This window comes from Miscanthus floridulus, chromosome 1 (assembly GCF_019320115.1).
Source record: "Miscanthus floridulus cultivar M001 chromosome 1, ASM1932011v1, whole genome shotgun sequence".
NCBI lineage: Eukaryota > Viridiplantae > Streptophyta > Magnoliopsida > Poales > Poaceae > Miscanthus > Miscanthus floridulus.
The window spans coordinates 132,803,018-132,824,326 of NC_089580.1; the positions used below are offsets into that span (position 1 = coordinate 132,803,018).

The 21,309-nt window shown below is 46.2% G+C and overlaps 1 protein-coding gene across 1 annotated transcript; it reads right to left on the reverse strand.

Moving 5' to 3' along the window:
- Positions 1-6,225: 6,225 nt before the first annotated feature.
- LOC136493920 (uncharacterized) lies at positions 6,226-7,494 on the reverse strand. Its single transcript, XM_066490044.1, has one exon. It carries the CDS (start codon positions 7,260-7,262, stop codon positions 6,567-6,569), a length of 696 nt encoding a protein of 231 aa, XP_066346141.1. The 5' UTR covers positions 7,263-7,494; the 3' UTR covers positions 6,226-6,566.
- Positions 7,495-21,309: the final 13,815 nt, after the last annotated feature.

Below are 21,309 nucleotides of genomic sequence, written 5' to 3' on the forward strand. Positions count from 1 at the left end.
ATTCGGCGAAAGGTAGAGAATAGCAAGTAAATAATAGCATGTACATTAGTCACAGCGGGGTTTGAGTAGAGAGTTTGCTCGGAATGAAGCGCGGATGCCTCATCATTGAAGTCATCGTGCGTCCTAGAGCCGATGGAGGGTGCCCCTCTGACGGGCGTCGGAACGAGTGCCTCCTCATGGAGGTGTAGTACACCGAGCCGGTCGGCGACGAAGTACAGGCTTCCAAAGAGGAAGGCCTAGGATGGCTCAAAGATAGGTGGAACCCACATCCCAACAGGTGGGAGTGCGGAAAACTATGGTGAGCCAAAGTGAGTCATATCACCTGAGCCCGCCATGGCGAAGGTGGCAGAAAAGTGGGCCATCCAATGACCAAAAAGTGTTGAACGTACAACATCTTCCCCACGGACGGCGCCAACTATTGGTGCAGAAAGTGACCATCACGTAAATATTTGTAGTTTTGCCGTACGTTGTGATCAGAGGTGGCCTAGCACTCAATGACACAGGGTTTATACTGGTTCAGGCATCGTGCCCTACGTCTAGTCAGAGTCAGTTGATGGCTTTATTCTTGAGCCCCGGTGCTTGAAGTTTGCAGTAGGGTTACAAACGAGGAGGAGATAGATAGGGTGTACAAGAGGTTTGGTTAGACTCCGGTCAGAGGGGCCGAGAGTGACAGGAGCTCCGCTATGTGCTATATGAGCTTGATCGATCTGAATGAATCTATTTGTTGGGAGAGAGCGCATCCCCTTTTATAGATGAAGGGGATGGCCTTACAAGTGAGAGGGAGAGAGTACATATGCTCCTGAGCCTTGTTGCCCATGCCGGCGGGTACAGGATGATGGTAGGCACCCACAATACTGTTGAATGTTAGATGCACATGGGAGGTTGTGTTGTCTTCTTCGGGTATGGCAGACGTCGGCGCCTGCCACACTATTGATACCTAGAGGCATGCAAGGGGTTTTACCATGTTCGCCTGGTATGGTAAATGTCGACGCCCACAACACTATTGATGCCCTGAGGCACGTAGGGGAGCCTTACCGTATGGGAGTTAATGGTGCCCACAATACTGTAGGGGAAAATGTCAGTGCCTACAACACTGCTTGGGTTCTGTTATGCCAGGGAGGTCGCAGGGTGCTGCCTAGCAGGTGCAGAGGGTACGGCCCCTGGTATTGCGGTTTGACTTGTGTGCCCTGCCTTACTTTCTTCATCCGTTTCCTGGTCCTTACCGAGCGGGCGTCCCCGGTCAGTTGGTCCCAGTCGGCTCTAATCGCGCCAGTCGGAGAAGAGCAGTGAGGAGGGGTTTGGCGCATCTTTAGTCGGAGACATGGGTCAGAGTCGGAAGTGGTGCTTTGGTCAGGCCTTCCGATTAGAGAGGCCATTCAGAGGCGGGCTAGAGACCAAAGCGAGCGCTTTGGTCGGAGCGGTGGGCTGGAATCAGAAACGATTGTCATTCCTCCTTGGCTAGGCCTTTCGGTCGGAGATTGGATCGTCCCTCTGGACTGTCGTTTAGGTACTTGGGCTGGCCCATGAGTTGTGCGTTGTCTACTTGGGCCGAGCCTTTGTTGGAAAGCCGGCCTACAAGGGACCCCGGGTTTATGAACCCAACACCCATGTTCTTCTATCTCTACTACTTTTGTTAACACTCGGGTTTATTGGGCCATTACCGTGCGGGTGATCTCAGCGAACCATGGTCCTCATGGGTGCTTGCACGGTCGAGCTCGAGTCTTAATCGCCACTGTGCAGGTGACCTTTGCCCCGGCCACCACGAGCAGGCATGTGGGCTGTGGGCATACGGAGGAGGTGGAGGACGAGCTTGATGGCCATCTAAAAGCACTAGTTTGGTTTTGGTGAATTGATAAAACCCTAAGTGCTAACCTAGTTTATCAAAGTGATTATGAGATAGGTAGCACTACTCCAAGTGATGAAGCAATGGTGAAGATCATGATGATGGTGATGGCATGGTGATGATCAAATGCTTGGACTTGGAAAAGAAGAAAGAGAAAAACAAAAAGCCACAAGGCCAAGGTGAAACTTGATAGGAGCTTTTTTGTTTTGGTGATCGAGACACTTAGTGAATATGATCATATTTAGGATCGATAGCCATACTATTAAGAGGGGTAAAACTCATATCAAAATACGGTTATCAAAGTATCACTAGATGCTCTAACTCATTGCATATGCATTTAGGATCTAGTGGAGTGCTAACACCCTTGAAAACATTTGTGAAAATATGCTAACACATGTGCACAAGGTGATACACTTGGCGGTTGGCACATTTGAGTAAGGGTAAAGAAGATAGAGTTGAAAATGAGTTAGTCGCGCTGGTCACAGAGTGACCGGACATGTCTAAAATTGGGACTGGACGCGTTCAGTATTTTATCCAATCTTGGGGTAGTCAGACAGAACTGATCGGACACGGCCATAATCAGGACTGGACGCGTCCGATATTTGGACTTGAGGTGAGTGACTAAGTGAAAGTGACCAGACTCTGGCTCAGTGGAGTGATCGGACACTGATGAGTTACTGTTCAGTGTCAGGTCAAAGTGATATAGCCCAATGCAGGATTGCAGAGAGCGACCGAACATGTCCGGTCGCCTGTGAACCAGCAAGTCTCGAGTTTTCAGCGCAATAATTCATCAGACGTTGGGAGCGTCCGATCCGGTGTGATTGGACGCGTTCGGTCGGCCTAGAGCGGCACTAGGAGCTCTCTAGACTCGACCTGACGCTGTGTCTCTCGGGTCCGGTCATTTTCTAACAGCGCGTCCGATCACGTAGTATTACTATGTGCAGAGATAGCCATTGGGCGCCAATGGCTAAATAATTTGAAAGGGACACATGGCGGTCAGGCTGCGACCTATCGTAGCGACCAGACGCGTCCAGTGCACACAACCTGCGCATCCGGTCCATCCCGCAGTCAGCCCAATAATTGAGCCAACGGCTCTATTGTTTGGGGGTGTCTATAAATATCGTTTGGCCGGCTCTAGCTCACTCTCTTGGCTATTTTGCATTGACGTAGCAACCTTATGAGCTTAGCCAAAGCCCTCCCACTCATTTCCATCTTTGATTCATCATCTTTGTGAGATTGGGAGAGAATCCAAGTGCATTGCTTGAGTGTTTGCATCTAGAGGCACTTGGTATTCGTGTTTCGCTGTGGGTTTGGCTTGTTACTCTTGGTGGTTGCCGCCACCTAGATGGCTTGAAGCAGCGAGGATCGTCGAGCGGAGGTTGGTGATTGTCTCCGGCTCCGATCATGGTGATTGTGAGAGGTTCTTGACCTTTCCCTAGCGGAGAGCCAAAAGGTACTCTAGTAAATTACTAGTGGCTTGTGTGATCCTCATCTTATGTTGGTTATGCGGCACCCTATTGAGGGTTTGGCGTGTGATACCAATTAGCACGTGAACCTCCAAGTGAGTGAATCGCTACAACGGGGACTAGCTTGTCAGCAAGCAAGTGAACCTCGGAGGAAAAATAATTGTGTCTTGATTGTCTCCTTGGTATTCATTGGTATTCACTCATTGGTCACTTGCCACAGCGGTATACCTCTTTACCACTCTCTTGTATTTCATTATACATTCACTTGGATAGAGCTAGTGGTAGTTAAGACTAGATACTGTATCATTTAATTGTATTACTCTCACTAGGTTGATCACCTAGGTGTTTATTAGTGACACAGCTTTGTTGTGATATACTAGAGAGAATAGAAAATAGAATTAGGTAGGTGGTTTGCAACCCCAAGTATAGTGCTAGCGCAAAATTCGCTTCGCCATCTTATTGGCTAATCATTTGTCTTAGTGTTGTTGTAGAAATTTTTAATAGGCTATTCACCCCCCTCTAGCCATTAGGACTTTTCACCGTCACTGGCATGGGGAGGAAAGGCATATGAAGGAGCTAGAGGATGCAGTGGAGGTGGAGGACAGGCGTGGAGGTGTTGTTCTTGTAGAGGACGAGCGCGATGGACCATGTCGATGACGATGATAGGGCTAAGTGCTGGATCTTCGAACAATGGGGAAGATAAAAGAGAGAAGATAGGAGCTTTGGTAATATAAGATTATAATATAGCTAACAGGTAGGGCCCATGTTAGTCTTGGGCAGAGTGTTGTAGCTACAACATTGAATCGGTGTTCTTTTGATCCATCTATAGTGAGGTATACACCTCTTATAGAGAAGAGTTTACTGTAACGTTAAGGGTGTCCTTATACTTTTCTATGGCTTGCAAGCTATAAAGTGTTGGAGCCAGTGGCAGAGGCAAGGGGGGCTGAGAGGGGCCCGGCACCCCCAACATTTGATGCCTCCCATTAACACACCCCCTTAATTAGCCATTTAATGTTCTAAATAACTAGTTAATGATGTTATTTGTACTCAAAATTTCTTCTCTAATAGCATCTTATATAATTAAATTTTTTTTGTTTTTATTATTTTCTCCATCTCTTTTGTTCCTTTTATTTATTATTTTTTTATCAAGTATTCTAGTTTGTCCTCATAGTACACTCTCAAATTAGTTTGTTAAATCTAATTAGTGCTTTCATATTTGCTCTCTCTCTAAACTGAACTCTAATAGTATTTATATTATTTAGAATTAGTCTTTCTATTACCTTTCTTATCTTCTTTGCTTATTTTATTACTATGATTCTTTTTTCTGGTCTAAGAATTAGATTGGTCGAATGAACGTTAAAGGCCTAGGGATAATTAATTTTATTCCTTTTTTCTATAAAATACTCAATGTTCTTTTTTATTTTTTAGATTTCTTTTGTATCACAACACAACCATTTATTTGGTTATTATGTATACTCAGTAGTGGCTAAACCACCGCTTAGTGACCCTAGGTAGCCGCCCGGGCTCATCAGTGAAGTGAAAGGGATTTTTTTTGTATAAAAGAAAAACACTTTAAATTTTAGATAAATATTTTTGCATAATAAGAATTGTTGGTTGTTGGTTTGAACAGCCTCACTACTGTATTCGTGTATTTTACATTCTGTAAATTTATCACCGTCAGTTGACTATCAGATAGCAGCCTCATGCAAACAAACCTATCACCGTCAGTGTTGACTTTGAGAAAAGTCGCTATCATTTCCTCACTAGCTGTACAACACTTGTTGGCTCTTCCAGTCTCTCATAGCAGCCATAATTTGTTAGATAAAGAATCTAGGAATAAACTACTAGCCAGCTCATTCTAGTGGCACCCGGAGCAGACGGCCAGTGCCCACGAACACGTACACGCGCGTCTATTTTCTGCAGACCCAACGTTAATGGTTTGATAAGCTCATTTTCGCTCGATCCGTATCGGTAGCCACTCTTTTATCCTTCAAAAAGTAAAGCAGCTAAGAGATCCAAATAGATCATTAAGGATGCGTTTGATTTGAAGAATGAGATGATGTATCATGTACTTATTACTCACTTTTTTGTTTGCTTCGTGGAATGGGACGAGTTGATTCATTGTCTCATCATTTCTCACAAGCTAATAATTCGTATATACACGAGAAATGAAATGATTTCACCAAATTTATGGAATGAAATTATAGTGTACCACCACATGAAGCATGGAGTGATTCCATAAACCGAACACACTATTAGCTATTGTTGGACCAACCATATCGAACCCTCAACACAAACATGAAACACAAAGGATGACACAAAGATATATCATGTGGTTTGGTGACTTGCCAGTCACCTACGTCCATGTTGAGGTGAGTCATAGGATCACCGCTTTCCCTCCAAGATTGCCTCCTCACTTGAGGGCATGGTCTCTAAGCCTGCTCGATCACAAGGCACTCTGAACACCTATATTCCACTAAACTTGATCTTTGTGAACTCCAACAGGGATGAGCACAAGAGCCTATCACAAATCACCTCCAGAGCACCTTACAATCTTTAATTGAGTGTTTCAATAGAGTCCAGCTACTCCAAGTCATCAAGATGGCGGCAACCACCAAGAATTACAAGTAAACCTAAAGCAAACATGATTTCTAATTCCACTTAATGCATTCTCTCGAAGCAAATGAGAGTGGAGGGTTGTTTTAAGCTCTAATGTGTGTGGATATCGGTCCAAGTGTTAGCATGCCTGGCTGATCGCTAGGGTCAAGCTACGGTGAGCACTGGACATCGGGCCTGCTTGGGCTGTGCCCTGTGGCACCCGTTGGTCCTGCTCATTTGGCCGTCCATAATGTTTCGTATTGACACCGACATGAAAGGAACAATTCTTTCAAAGAACACTAAAAATATGGACATGCTATAATTCTCTGAATCCGTTTGAACTACCTGGATGGCTACACCAAAAGAGCCAGCAGGACTTTAGACTTCCCAACAATCCAGAAACCGTGAAAAAACACGAAACAAGACGATTTTTACCATAGACTCGATGAATTTCCACGGTACGGTCTACAAGTTGGGCCCTAAAATTGTCCCCTTCAGCGCAGATATATACGAACGTCAAATGGAGTGACCGTACGTGAGAGTGACCGCGCGCTCTTCGGAGCCCAGACGGAACCTCCTGCCGGAGCTGCGGTGACGTGGCCCTGCTGACTTGACTGCAAGTCTGGAACTGGAGCAGATCCCGGTTGCCTCTCCATGTTTCATACCAGCAGCAGTTTCTTCCCGGACGCCCTTCGCTTCGGGTAAGCACGGCAGGGCTTGCTGCTGTCCACCCAAAGCTCCGCCGGACTTGCGGGCCCAGCGTCCAAGAAACGGTGCTGCTGAGGAGCTCCCTGCAGCCTCTCGTAGCTCGCGTGCTCACCGAGCCTCCCAACGACGGGGCCGAAGCCGAACAGGCCGCCGCCCCACAACCTCCGCGGCGCGCTGCCGAACTTCACGCACCTGAGGAACTCGGCGGCGCCGCTGGCCAGCCTCTCGAACCTCTGGACGGCGGCGCAGGCGCGGGAGCACTCGTCGCCGCCGCGGGCGAGGAGCGGCAGGAGGACCGCCGAGAGGAAGCACAGGACCGCGTGCGCGACGCGACGCGGGAGCGGCGCCCGCGCCAGTCTCTCCCGGGCGTCCTCCTCCTGCAGCTCCCGCAGCTTCCAGCGGTGCAGCGCGGCGTCGCACTCGTCCGCGGCGCGCCGGAGCTTCCGGCGCCAGCGGAGCAGGGACGCGTCCGTGGCCTGCTGCCAGCGGCCGGACAGCTCCAGCGCGGCCTCCATCTTGATGTGCGCCATCTCCAGCCGCTCGATGGCTTCTCGCGTGCTCAGACGCTCCCTGTGCTTGCTGATCAGGAAGTCGGAGGTCCGGTTCACCACCTCGCCGACGACGATGGACCCGACCATCTCTGTCATGATTGCGATAGGCCTCTCGACTACTCTCAGTCTCTCTCACCGGCGCCCGCCTACAGATGCTAATAATCACATCAGTAGTTGATCCACTATTTGCACAGGAGAGGATGATCGGATTGGATGGAGGACAGAAGCATCTATCATGTGAAGGGAGATGAGATTATTGGACGAGAAAAGGTTGGATGTGTGTGTCCTCCAGGTCGTAAGAGTGTTCCGGCCGTTTTCTTGCTCAGGCCATCATGGCCCCATGGATGCCAAAATACACATGCCAGTCAATCGGGGGAGCTTGCACGACCGGCAGTTCGTTGCCTGGACCAAGTCGATGCCGCGTTAATCTGACCATCCTTTTCGTGTTCCAAGGGCCTGATGGTCTTAGGTCCGAGTCCAGTGCGAACACCAGGATGGGCTCATGTGATTTGGGCAGTAGCAGTAGCAGCCCAACGTGGCATGCGCAAGCAAGCGACAAAAGTAGCCCACTAGTAGGTATAGAGGACGCCCAGTGTGAACGGTTTCTAAAGATGCATTCGGGCCGCCCGGCACGGTATGGCCCATTGTGTCACCGGGCCGTGCCGCCCTAGTCCACCGTGCCTACCTGACAGCCCAAGCACGGCACGTGGGCCGTTTTTCGGGCCGTGCCAGCCCGAAGAGCACGGGGCCCAAAGCAGCACCGGGCCAGCCCGTAGCCCGCTATCTAAAAACCCCCAGGTTCAATTCAGTTTTGAAAGTTATACAAGTTACAATTACTTCATAGATCACAAGTCTAGTTAACAAACTAACAAGTCACTAGTATACCAGATTCAATCATACTTCACAAATCACTTCACAAGTCACAACTACTTCACACATCACAATATCACATACTTCACAAATCACAGAAAGATGAAAGCCAAGATGATCAAATTTTGAGCTGTTCGTGCAATACCGCCTCATTTAAAACCTTTCTAGGTAAAACTCACACCTCGTAAGAAACCCTATAAAGAAAAAAGAGTAAGACCAGTTCATTTTGGAATTAAAAGGTTCAAAGTTATTACAAACCATAGTCTCGAATGTCTCAATGACTAACACTCTCACTCACTGACCCACACACTCACTCAGACTCAGCATAACACTCAACCAGCATTAGAACCAGCACCAGCTTCCTCATCAAGCCATAGGTTCTTGAAGTAGTCTTCTAACTCCTTGTCCTCCACACTATGTTGTCCTTTGTCTTGGCCTAACTCCCAGTCCTTGATGCAGACCAACATCTCCACTGTTTCTGAGCCTAATCGCCGTCGCCGCTCCTCAATGATCCTGCCAGTAAGACTAAAGCAAGACTCTGAAGTAGTTGAGACAGGAACATGCATAATATCTTTAGCCAAGGTAGAGACAACTGGATAGGTTAGTTTATGTTCATGCCACCAATTGAGGATATCAAAGTCATCATCATAGGCCACAACATTATCACTGTCAAGGTAAACAGTGAACTCCAATATCTTTTCAGCAATATACCAATATTGTTCATTCAATAGTGGATAACCACAATGAGTATTTATGAACACAGAAAATACAGATCTATATGGCATAAGATGCTTTAGCATAAGATAGGTCGAGTTCCATCTAACATCCATATCCAAAACAAATTTATGAGGCCGCATACCCTTAGCATTGTAGTAGTTTTTGTCGATGTTTGACCACTGATAGCCTGCCACGGGGGTCCCCGGGGCAGTATGTCCGGGTTTCAGCGTATGCAGAACTCGACGGTTAACGCAAGAGACAGTCGATTTATCCTGGTTCGGGCCCTCGGTCGTAGATCGAGTAATAGCCCTACGTCCAGTCGGTGTTAGCCTTTGCGTTCAATTGATTGTAAAGTGTTGTGTTGTACAATTGTTGTCTGAACTCCCGATCCAAGGAGCCCTGCCCTCCTTTATATAGTCAGGAGGCCAGAGTCTTAGTCGGTTTACAATAAGAGTTTCTAGTAGGATTACAGAATAATACTACTACTAAGATTACATGGAAGAATCCTAGTTAGACTAGTTCTTCTCCCTTCCTTGTGGGGTATCACGTGGGTCCCACACCGACAAGCCCTCGAGCACTTCATGGTTGAGTTCTGGAAGCCTCGTTTTATTCCTTCAAGTCTTGTCGAGCAGGAACAAGCGTCGTCCGAGTGCTTTCTTGAGCAAAACCGTGCAGCGCTTCGTGAGATCTTCGCATGGTGTGTACCTTTTTGAAGAAAAAAGTACCCCCATTTGGATGTAGCCCCTGAGCCTCTTGCTGTTTAGCACAAGGAGCTTGAGGGTCTTTTCTTGAAATCTTCCTGATTCTTCATTGAAAGGTTCCCTGAGCATATACCCGGTTTCCTTGTTGAAAAGAGCTCTGATTTAGCTGTGTTCGGGTTCTTTTTGTCGAAAAGAGCTCGGATATAGCTATGCCCGGTTTCTTTTTATCTTGTGGCCTTGAAGTCGTGTGTCTTGAAGAAGTGTTCTGAGTGACGTGCGCTTTTTTGAAGGAAAAAGTGCACTCACTGAGTGTAGCCCTCGAGCCTCTTGCTGTTTGGAACAAAAAGTTGGAGGGTCTTAAATATGAGTTGTTCGAAAGAACTGTATACCTCTCCTTTTGCAGCCCCCGAGCATATATCCGAGTTATTTTATTCAGGAAGAACTCGGATGCAGAGTCTTGGCGTATTCTCTGGTAGTCTGCTGTTGTCAGATGTAGTTGTATGGTGGTGGTTGAGTGTAAATGCCTTTTGTTCACGGGTTGTACTGTGTTGGTATATTCTTCCAAATGTGCTCGTCTTCGAGTACTGTTCCCTCTCGCCTGAGTCTTCCATTATTGAGCCCTGTCTTTTCACTGTGTCCTTTGTTAGGCTTATTTTGTTGGTACTCCTAGTCCATGTGCACCGCTCCTTTGATCTATAAATACTCTCCTAGAGTGCTTGTTTTCATCCATTGAACATTCTGTTGAAACCTTCGTAGTTATGAAAATGGTAGTTTGTGAAGTAGAGTAGCCCCCGGGCGTGTTTTGTAGTTCTTGTGTGTCTTGTCGTAGCTGGAGGAAGTCTTGTGATAGGGATTAGAGGTAGGCTAATCCCGCAGCAGCAATGTACCAAGATGTACGTGGCAGTAGTTGGAGGAAGTCTTGTGATGTGGGCTTCGTTCCTTCATCTGGCAGTTCTGGGTTGATCCTCGCCACTTGTCTTGAGACTGTCCGGTGCAGATCAACACCATATCCAGCATCACATCGGACTTGGGTAGACAGATGCCTGCCGGCCTTCTCTGCTCCATGTTGTCCCACCGTTCTGCTGATTTCCGCCTTGGGTGCACTGCATCCATCCTTTGAAGAAAACAATGTAGCCGAGTGCGGTTTGTTCTACCGAGTAGCGATTTGGGACACGTAGTCGTTCTAGAGCCTAGCCATGTCCGGGTTCCCCTTTGCTACTTTGCTTTTTGTGGTACCGAGTTCGTTGGGTCTTGTAAGATTTGTAATCTTCTATTTTTGAAGTCGCTTGTAATGGAAAGAATCTTGTCTTCTGAGTTGTCATTTATTTTTCTGCTGTAGTCCTGGTTGTTCATGAGATTCCCGAGTTCTTTCCATAAGAACCAAGTTCTTATGTTCCTTGTGAGGTAGCCCTTCTTTTCTTCATGGTTGATGGGTTGTTTTTTGCAGTAATCTGATAACTCCACCGTAGTGCTGGTGGATAAGTCTGAAATCTGCCCGTTGAATTGTACCGTTGTGTGGATTTGTGCCCTCCGTCATTTTAGCTATGTCAGTAAATGAACCATTGCGTTCTCACATGGTGCTTTAACGGGCCTGGTGGGCCATTTTTATCGCTGTAAAATCTATTTAAAGACCCTTCATCTTCTTTTTCTTTACTGCCCTTCTCTTGCCTTGAAACCCTAGCTTTTAGAAATCCATTGTCGCCATTGCCGCCACCATCTTAGTGTCGCCGTCCAAACCTTCTCTTCCCCTAGTTCCTTCTTGCCTCCGTTAGTACATGGGTAGGAAGAAAGTTGTGAGCAAGTCCCAGGCAACCTTCATGGACAAGGAGTCGTCTCTTTCCATGATCGAGAACCAAGAGTTCGTGGCCATGAGGGCTGCCTAGAAAGCTTGGCCAGCTCCGACAACAACTAAAGACCAGCTCTGCGAGCTTGCCAGCAATGGTCTGATCCAGAGCAAGGGCATTGCTGAATGGAGAGTCCCAGGCGAACATCGGGTCCCTACTCCAGGTCTTGGTGAGATCATCCTTTTCATCTCTTTTATCCGTGCCGGTCTTTGCTTTCCTGCTTCCGCCTTCCTTCATCAATTTCTTGGTTATTTTGGGGTTAGTCTAAACCATCTAACTCCCAATGCCGTCCTCCATCTTTCTGTTTTCGTACATCTCTGTGAAGCTTTCCTTGGAATTCCTCCTTCTCTTTCTCTTTTCCATCACTTCTTTCATCTGAAGTCTCAACCCCGCCGTGAAGATACCAATGTTCTTGGCGGCTGTGGGATTCAATTTCGCTAGGGTCTGAAAAGCAAGTTCTTTGACTATGACCTGGTTGATTCTGTGAGGGATTGGCGTGCTGATTGGTTCTATGCCGCCAATTTGATTCCTTCTCTTGCCGTGCATTCTAGATCCGGTCCCTCGGTTAACGACCGGTGGGAAAAGAACTCCCTGACTCTAGTCGAGCTTCAGGCGATCCAGCCATTCCTTGAGCAGATAAGCACTCTGAAATAGCAGAGCTTGACTGGTTTCGGAATCGTCTCAAGTTTTCTTCACCGTCGTGTCCAGCCTCTAAAGGAGCGAGAGAACTTTGGCTTCGAGTACTCTGGGGCTGAGGATCCTTCGCGAATGGTCCCTGCTCTTGAGTTGATCGATGAGGAGGTTCTCGAGCATCTCTAGAAGATGCTAAAGGGAGCAAGCGTTGTCTCGCTTACTATCTTCGAGTTCTCTGCCAATAACTTGCCTCCAGTTGTGAGTAGTTTTCTCTTCGTGCGGGTACTTTCTGTATTTCTTTTGCTGTATCCATTTTTGCTTAATTTTCCTTGTCTTGTTGTTTTATTCTTTCCGTAGGAATTGGGGCGCAACTTTGTCGACTTGATCCCTCTTGATGCCCCCTTGCCGTGGTGAATACTAGAGAGAACCTTGTTGGGGCTTCTGTAACCAGTAAGTTCCCAATCACCACTATGTTTCTTGGAGTTTCTTCCGGAGTTGTTGATGTATATGAAGAATATGTTTGTCGATGTTTTACCACCGATAGCCTGCCACGAGGGTACTCGGGGCAGTATGTTCGGGCTTCGGCGTGTGCCGAACTCGATGGTTAACGCAAGACACAGTCGATTTATCCTAGTTCAGGCCCTCGATCGTAGATCGAGTAATAACCTTACGTCCAGTCGGCCTTAGCCTTTGCGTTGGATTGATTGTCAAGTGTTGTGTTGTACAATCGTCGTCCCCGTCTTAGGAGCCCTGCCCTCCTTTATATAGTCAGGAGGCCAGAGTCCTAGTCGGTTTATAATGAGATATCCTAGTAGGATTGCTTAATAGTTATACTACTAAGATTACAGGGGAAGAATCCTAGTTAGACTAGATCTTCTCTGTCCTTTGCGGGGTATCCTATGGGTCCCGCATCGACTATGTTCCTTGTCTAGTCCCTCGAGGTCCCCGTAGTGTCTCGAAGAGGGGGTGAGCGGATGGTTCTTCATCTGGTTTACCTACTTCCAAGAAGTCTCGCCAGCCAAGTACTCGTCTAGGTACTCTAGTTGTAGCTAGCATGCTCTTAGGTGAGCATATTAATACACTCTGTCCCTTTGCCTTCTTGTTTTTGTCTTGAACCGAGTACTTTTGTTCTTTTTTCAGCTGGTGCTATGGTGGCCTTGGTCGAGACTGAGGAAGAAGAGGGCGATGACGCACCCCTTATCACACGGCGGTGAGTTATTTTCTTATTTTGTTGCTGTTGAATCCCTCCTCTTTGTTTTGACTTGGGTCTTGATCTTTTTGTAGTAAGTGGTCATCGGGTACGAGTTCTTTTGAGGCTCCTGCTCCGGGTTCTTCCATGGCTCCGGAGCCGGATTCTTCCGTAGCTCTGGTACCGAGTTCTTCCGGGGCTCCGGTACCGGCTATACCGCTTCTACCGCCTAGTGGCGGGGATGTTTTTGCTACCGTGGTTCCTCCTGCGAGGTCTTCTTTTTGTTTTACGAAGAAGAAGATAGTTGGGTGAGTGGATTCTAGTTTCATCTCTTTGCTTCTGTTCTCCTTTTCTCTTGTTCTTATTGGCGAGTTCTTTTATCAACTTTCAGGCCTTCGTCTTCTCTTGTCCCCCCATCGACTTCTTCTTAGCCATCTGTTGTGCCACTGAGTACTGAGCCTCAGGACTCGTAGCGCACTGTTAGTGAAGTGGTTGTGGGGGCGACAAGGCTTTCTGGTGATGATGCTGCTGCTGTCTTGGTTGCCCTAGAGGTGACCGTGGCCATTGCGGTGGACTCATCTAGGGAGGCAGCCGAGACTTCCCATGATGTGTCCTTGGCCTTGTCTTCTATACATCGACCATCTTCTCCCTCCGCTCCTCTTTCTACTGAAGATGTGGTTCATCAATTTGATGCCACTCATCGGTTGTCAGAGTTGACCGCTTCTTGGGGAGACTTCGCAACCTTTACAACTTCTTTTGGAGAAAAACTCCAAGTAAGTTTTCTGGAGTTCTTTCTTTGGGTGTTCATCTTTCTCCTATTCTTATGCCTTTTTTCTCTCTTTCTTTTTGTTCAGTCCTTCTCTCGAGACCATACCGGCTTCTTCTTCTCGTCGGAAACCGAGAAGAAGTTATCTTCTAAGTTGAGCGCCCTAAAGGTAGAGCTGGATCTCTGCCATGCCGAGATGGAGGCTGAGCGTCAAACGCATCAGAAGGAGGAACAAAGTCTTCATGCCCGGGTTGTTGAGGCCAAGAAGCAGAGGGATGCCGCTATCTAGGAGGCCTTAAAGAATTCGGAGGCCATGAAGAACTTGGAGACTATGAAGAAGGAGTGCAACGGTATTGCGGGTTCTTTTTGTTTCCTTTTGCATTCAAACTCTCCTCTCTGCTGACTTGTTGTTTGTTGCCTTGTCTAGCTCTCCGGGTTGAAAAGCAGAAGCTCTCGGAGGGCATTGATGAAATGAAGACTCTTGTTCGTACGAGTCACAACAAGGCTGAGGAGGTAATTACTCATGCTGAGGAGGAACTTGCGCTTGCTAAGTTGATTAGGCGTGGAGCTGATAGAGATCTTGTGTAGGCCCAAAAAACTATTGAAGACTTGTCTGGCAAGTTGGCGACGACTACTAAAAACTAGAAAGCTTTGTGGAAATCCTTTCGTTCAGTAGCCGACGTTCTCCGAACTCCAGCGGATGATGGGCAATCTTGGGCTCAGTTAATTCCTCGAATTCCGACTCGTTTCCAAGAGTTTGTGAAGAGGTGCACCCAACTGTGTACCAAGAATGTCCTGGCCCAGATCTTGGTTCTTGCTCTAGCGGCTCCTTTGTCCAAGATAGCAGAGGAAGCTAACAGTCAAGAATACATTGATGACATTGAGAGGATGGAGCCTGAGGTTGAAGACTTAGCTAGTAGAATAGTAGATAATCTTAATATTGTTATCTCTTCTCCTGATGATGACGCTTGATGTATTTGACCTTTATTCCCGTGCCTTGTAATATGACATTATACTTCTTTTTGAATGAAGATTTCTTGTTGATGCCTTCTTTGCCTGGATGCCTTGTTTATTCCTTGGGTGATCTGTCCAATTGGTTAGAGTTACTTGACTCGCCGAGTACTTTGTCTTGCCTTCGTCTTTGCCTTGTAAATAATTCTGCGCGCTATCTTGACAAGCTTTCTTGATTTATCGAGTACTTTTTCTGTCCCGTGTAAACAACTCGTTATATATATAGATCTTTGTGTTGACAACCTTTCTTGATTTGTCGAGTGCTTGTCTGATTTGTCGAGTACTTTTCTGTCCCATGTAAACAACTCGTTATAGGCAGATCTTTGTGTTCTTGGGTATCGTCTGGCCTTCTTTTGTGCCATGTAAACAACTCGTTATATGTAGATCTTTGTGTTCTTGGGTACCTCCAGTGTAGCCCCCGAGCCTCTTGCTATTTGGAACAAGTAGCTGGAGGGTCTTGTCTTGAAATTGCTGTGGTCTATGCTCAGGCTTAGTTTCAGTCATTTTGCTTTTTGTTTCGGGTGTTAGCTTGTTAGCTACCCTCATCGACGGGCTCAAGCATCTTTTCAGCTATTTTGCTCTCGGCCGGGATGCTCAGGCGTATTTTCAGCCATTTTGCTTTTTATTTCGGGTGTTAGCTTGTTAGCTACCCTCATCGGTGGGCTCAAGCGTCTTTTCAGCTATTTTGCTCTTGGCCGGGATGCTTAGGCGTCTTTTCAGCCATTTTGCTTTTTATTTCGGGTGTTAGCTTGTTAGCTACCCTCATCGGCGGGCTCAAGCATCTTTTCATCTATTTTGCTCTCGGCCGGGATGCTCAGGCGTATTTTCAGCCATTTTGCTTTTTATTTTGGGTATTAACTTATTAGCTACCCTCATCGGCGGGCTCAAGCATCTTTTCAGCTATTTCGCTCTCGGTCGGGATGCTCAGGCGTCTTTTCAGCCATTTTGCTTTTTATTTCGGGTGTTAGCTTGTTAGCTACCCTCATCGGCGGGCTCAAGCATCTTTTCAGCTATTTTGCTCTCGGCCGGGATGCTCAGGCGTATTTTCAGTCATTTTGCTTTTTATTTCGGGTGTTAGCTTGTTAGCTACCCTCATCGGCGGGCTCAAGCATCTTTTCAGCTATTTTGCTCTCGGCCGGGATGCTCAGGCGTATTTTCAGTCATTTTGCTTTTTATTTCGGGTGTTAGCTTGTTAGCTACCCTCATCGGCGGGCTCAAGCATCTTTTCAGCTATTTTGCTCTCGACCGGGATGCTCAGGCGTATTTTCAGTCATTTTGCTTTTTATTTTGGGTATTAGCTTGTTAGCTACCTTCATCGGCGGGCTCAAGCATCTTTTCAGCTATTCTGCTCTCGGTCAGGATGCTTAGGCGTCTTTTCAGCCATTTTGCTTTTTAGAAACAACTCGGGGAAAGCCATGATGAGACATATATTTGTCGAGAAAGAATCATCTTTATTGATCATTAATATTGATATGTCATAATGATACATATGTTTTTGGTGGGCGCTATCTTTGTTGATCATGAACGTTGATCTCTCGTGTCTTGTATACATATTTTCCCTTGAGTTGTTTTCATGCGTAGAATCTTCGTAGCTGACTGATGTGTCATGTATTGTTGACTTCTTTTCCGTCTTTAGTTATGATCTTGTATGTGCCCGGTCCGATGACTTTTTTGACGATAAAAGGACCTTTCCATGGACGAAGTAGTTTGTGGCATCCATCTATTTTTTGTATTCTTCTTAGTACTAGGTCTCCGACTTATAATGATCGAGACTGAGTATTCTTGTTGTAGTGGCGCCTTAGTCCTTGGAGGTATCTTGCTGATTGTAGGGTTGCATTTATTCTAACTTCTTCTGTACTGTCGAGTTCTAATCTTCTGGTATGTTCTGCTTCTCCTTTGTCATACTGTTCTATCCTTGGTGACGTCTAGATCAAGTCAGCAGGTAGTACGGCCTCTGATCCGTAAACTAGGAAGAAAGGCGAGTATCTGGTGGCTCTGCTTATTTGAGTTCGTAGTCCCCATACTACTTTGGGTAATTCTTCAATCCATTTTGATCCATAGTCTACTAGCTCTTCATACAGTCTTGGTTTCAATCCAGCTAGTATGAGTCCATTAGCCCTTTCTACCTGTCCGTTGGCTTCTGGATGTGCGACTGATGCGTAATCTATGCTGAAGCCACAATACTGTGCCCAACTTTTGAATTCTGTAGCTATGAAGGAAGAACCCAAGTCTGTGATGATTCGATTGGGCATGCCGAAGCGGTGCATAATGTCTTGGATGAACTCAACTGCTTTGGCTGCGCTGTATTTTGTGAGTGGTTTGTATTCGATCCACTTGGTGAACTTGTCAATTGCTACAAAAATGTAGTCGAAACTGCCCTTTGCTTTCTTGAGGGGTCCTACTTGATCCAGCCCCCAGCAGGAGAAAGGCCAAGCGGGTGGAATACAGATGAGATTGTGGGCTGGCACATGAGCCTGTCTTGCGAACATCTAACAACTTTTGCATCTTCTGACGAGTTCTTCTGCGTCTTTCAAAGCGGTTGGCCAGTAGAAACTAGTGCGAAATGCTTTGCCGACTAGCGTTCTTGAAGCGGCGTGATTTCCACAGCAACCTGAGTGTATTTCGTCTAGGATTTGTTTGCCTTCTTCAAATAAGACGCATTTTAGGAGTACTCCTGATGATGCGGCTCTTCTGTATAGCTTGTCTCCTACTAGGACATAATTCTTGCTTCTACGAACGACTCGTGTGGCTTTCTATTTTTCTGCTAGCAACTTATTCTCTTTGATGTAATCAATAAAAACCTGGGTCCATGAAGTGGTGATTACCAAGATCTGGGTGCCTTTGGCTGAGATTTGAGGGGTTATTTCACCGGGTTGTTTGATAGAGGGGGCTGATAACTCCTCTATGAACACACTGGGTGGGACCTCTGCCCTGTCTGATCCAAGCTTGGCAAGGGCATCTGCTGTAATGTTGGAATCCCGCAGGACATGTAGAATTTCTAATCCTTGAAAATGTTTTTTGAGTTTTTGGATTTCAGCACAGTAAGCACCCATGTTTTCTTTGGTGCAATCCCAATCTTTGTTGACTTGGTTGATGACTACTGCCGAATCGCCGTATATGAGTAATCGCTTGATTCCGAGGGTAATTACCACTCGTAGCCCGTGGATGAGAGCTTCGTATTCTGCTTCATTGTTGGTAGCTTGCCATAATATTTGAAGGACATACTTGAGTTGTTTTCTGTCCGGGGAAATTAGGAGGACGCCTGCACCGGCTCCGCCTAGCTTGAGTGATCCATCAAAGTGCATCTTCCAATGATCAAGGATGGTGCTTGACATGGGTTGTTGAATTTCTGTCCATTCGGTAATAAAATCAGCAAGGGCTTGAGATTTTATTGCTTTTCACGGGGTGAAATCGATGTTGAGAGCACCGAGTTCAACCGCCCACTTGGATATGCGCCCTGTTGCGTCTTTGTTGTGTAAGATGTCTCCTAGTGGGAAATCTATCACCACGGTAATTTTGTGGCTTTCAAAATAGTGACGAAGCTTGCGTGAAGTGATCAGTAGGGCGTAGAGTAGTTTTTGCACATGCGGGTACCGGATTTTTGATTCTGACAGTACTTCGCTGATGTAATATACTGGGCATTGTACTTTATACACGCGCCCTTCTTCTTCTCTTTGCACTACTATCGCCGTGCTGACTACAGTAGAGGTTGCCGCAATGTATAGCATCATATCTTCGTCTTTCTTTGGAGGTGTGAGGACTGGTGAGGATGTGAGGTATGCCTTAAGTTTCTTGAAAGCTTCATTGGCTTCTTTCGTCCACTTGAACTTATCTATCTTCTTTAGTAGTTTAAAGAAAGGTAATCCTTTTTCGCCGAGTCTTGAAATAAAACGATTGAGTGCCGCCATGCAGCCTGTTAGTTTTTGTACATCTTTGACGCTTCGAGGAGGGCCCATCTCTGTTATGGCTTGAATTTGCTTGGCGCTTGCTTTGATTCCGCGATGACCGATCAAGAATCTGAGTAGTTGTCCAGAAGAAACTCCGAATACACACTTGTTTGGGTTCAATTTCCACCTCCACCTTTTTAGATTCTCGAAGGTTTGTTTTAAGTCTTCAATCAGTGTATCCGGGTTCTTTGTTTTTACAACAACGTCATCCACGTATGCTTCTACGTTTTCGCCGATCTGATCACCAAGGCATGTTTGGATAGCTCTTTGGTAAGTGGCTCTGGCATTCTTGAGTCCAAACGACATGGTCTTGTAGCAGTAGGCGCCGAACGGAGTGATGAAAGATGTCTTGCTTTGGTCCTGTTCTTTTAATGCGATCTGGTGATATCCGAAATAGCAGTCCAGAAAGGATAATAGGGCAGATCCTGCTGTTGAATTAACTATCTGATCAATGCGCGGTAGCCCGAACGGATCTTTCGGGCAGTGTTTGTTGAGATCTATGTAGTCGACACACATGCGCCACTCGTCTGTATTCTTTTTCTGTACTAGAACTGGGTTTGCTAGCCAATCTGATGAAGGATTTCTCTGATGAATCTGGCTGCCATTAGTTTTATAATTTCCTTTTTAATTATTGCCTTCTTGTCAGGGGAGAATCGTCGTAGTCATTGTTTCACAGGCTTGGAGCCTTCATTGATATCAATTCTGTGCTCAGCCAACTCTCTTGGGACCCCTGGCATGTCGGTCGGCTTCCAAGTGAAGATATCTTTGTTGTCCCAAAGAAAGTTGATGAGCGCGAGTTCCTATTTTGCTGATAGGTGTGCACTGATGGTTGTCGTTTTTGAGGGATAACCAGTGCCTAGGTCGATTTGCTTGACGTCGGCTTCTTTTGGTGGTGCTAGGATGCTTGGCTTTTTAGCCGGTATCTCTAGTTCTTCTTGGCTTATTTCTACGGTAATAGTGGCTATTTCTTTTCTTCCATCGTTTGCCTGTGCTCTTGCTACAATTTGAATAGCCTGAACATCACAGTCAAATGCATGCTTTAAATCACTCCAAAGAGAAAGAACATCGTTAGGCCCTGGCATCTTAAGCAACAGGTACGGATAATGCGGTATTGCCATGAATTTTGCTAGTGCCGAGCGCCCGAGGATCGCGTGATATGATGAATCGAAGTCTGTGACTTCAAACTTGATGAACTCTGTACAGTAGTTCGAGGGAGTTCCAAAGGTAACCGGTAGAGTGATTTGTCCAAGTGGCATTGCTACCTTGCCGGGTACTATGCCATAAAAAGGTGTGCTTGTTGGTGTGATCATCCTGACAAGTTGTAGTCCCATCTTCCTTAGAGTTTCTGAAAAAATGATGTTGAGTTCGGCTCCTCCTTCGATTAGTACTTTTGTAACAGTCATACCGACAATGGTTGGATCTAGAACCAGTGGGTAATGGCCTGCGTTTCCTACGCTGGTTGATTGGTCTTCTCTTGAAAATTGAATTGGATACTCCGACCAATTGAGATATCTTGGTGTAGCAGGTTCTGCTGCCATGATGGTTCGTAACGCTAGTTTTTCTTGATGTTTGCTTCTGGAATCTGGAACCCTGGCAAAGATTACTACCACTGTCCCCCTAGATTTTTGGAATCCCTTGTCTTCAAGGTTGTCTCCTTTTTTCTGATTGTCTTCTTTATTGTTTCCCTAGTTTTTCTTGATGTTTGCTATCTTTTCTAGTGTATCTTTCGTTGAAGGTGTAGCAATTTCCGATGGTGTGCTTTCCATTGGGGTGCAAGGGGCAACATATGTTCTCAATGTCATCATATCTTCTGGGCTTGGTAAATTTCTTTGATTTGTCAGCCATTGCTACTGTGTTGTCTGGACCACGCTTTCTCTCCTGATGTTTGCTGTTTCGAGGAATTTGCCTGTCCGGGTTGTCTTTGTTGTTTCTATCCGGGAATCTTTCTCGTGTCTTCTCTTCTGCAGTAATCATCTTTTTCACTGTTCTTCTGAATTCTTCATTATTTCTTGGGTTTTCTTTGCAGAAGTCTTGAAATTGCCACCTAGCCATGATTCCGTGAGAGAAGGCTTCGATTACTTCTCGTTGTGTGATGTCATGTACTTAAGCTCGTAGTTCGCCAAATCGTTGATAGTAATTTTTGAGACTTTCACCTCCTTTCTGCTTGAGTCCTTTTAACTCTACGTGGGTGATTGGATGTGTAATAATTCCCATGAAATTTTCACAAAAAACTTTTTGCAAGTCTTCCTAATTTCTGATTGATCCTAGATTCAATTTGTCAAACCAATGAAGTGGCATGGTTTCTAGGACCATGGGAAAGAACAAGGTTTTGATGTCATCGTCCCCTCCAGCCAATTCAATTGATTGTGAGTAAATCCTGAGCCATTGCTTTGGTTCGGTCTTGCCATCATACTTGGAGTGGTTGGACGGCTTGAACTTGTGAGGTAGTCATATTGAAGCAAGTC

Coding starts and splice junctions, on each gene's coding strand:
- LOC136493920 (XM_066490044.1), bottom strand. CDS start 7,262: ATGACAGAGATGGTCGGGTCCATCGTCGTCGGCGAGGTGGTGAACCGG.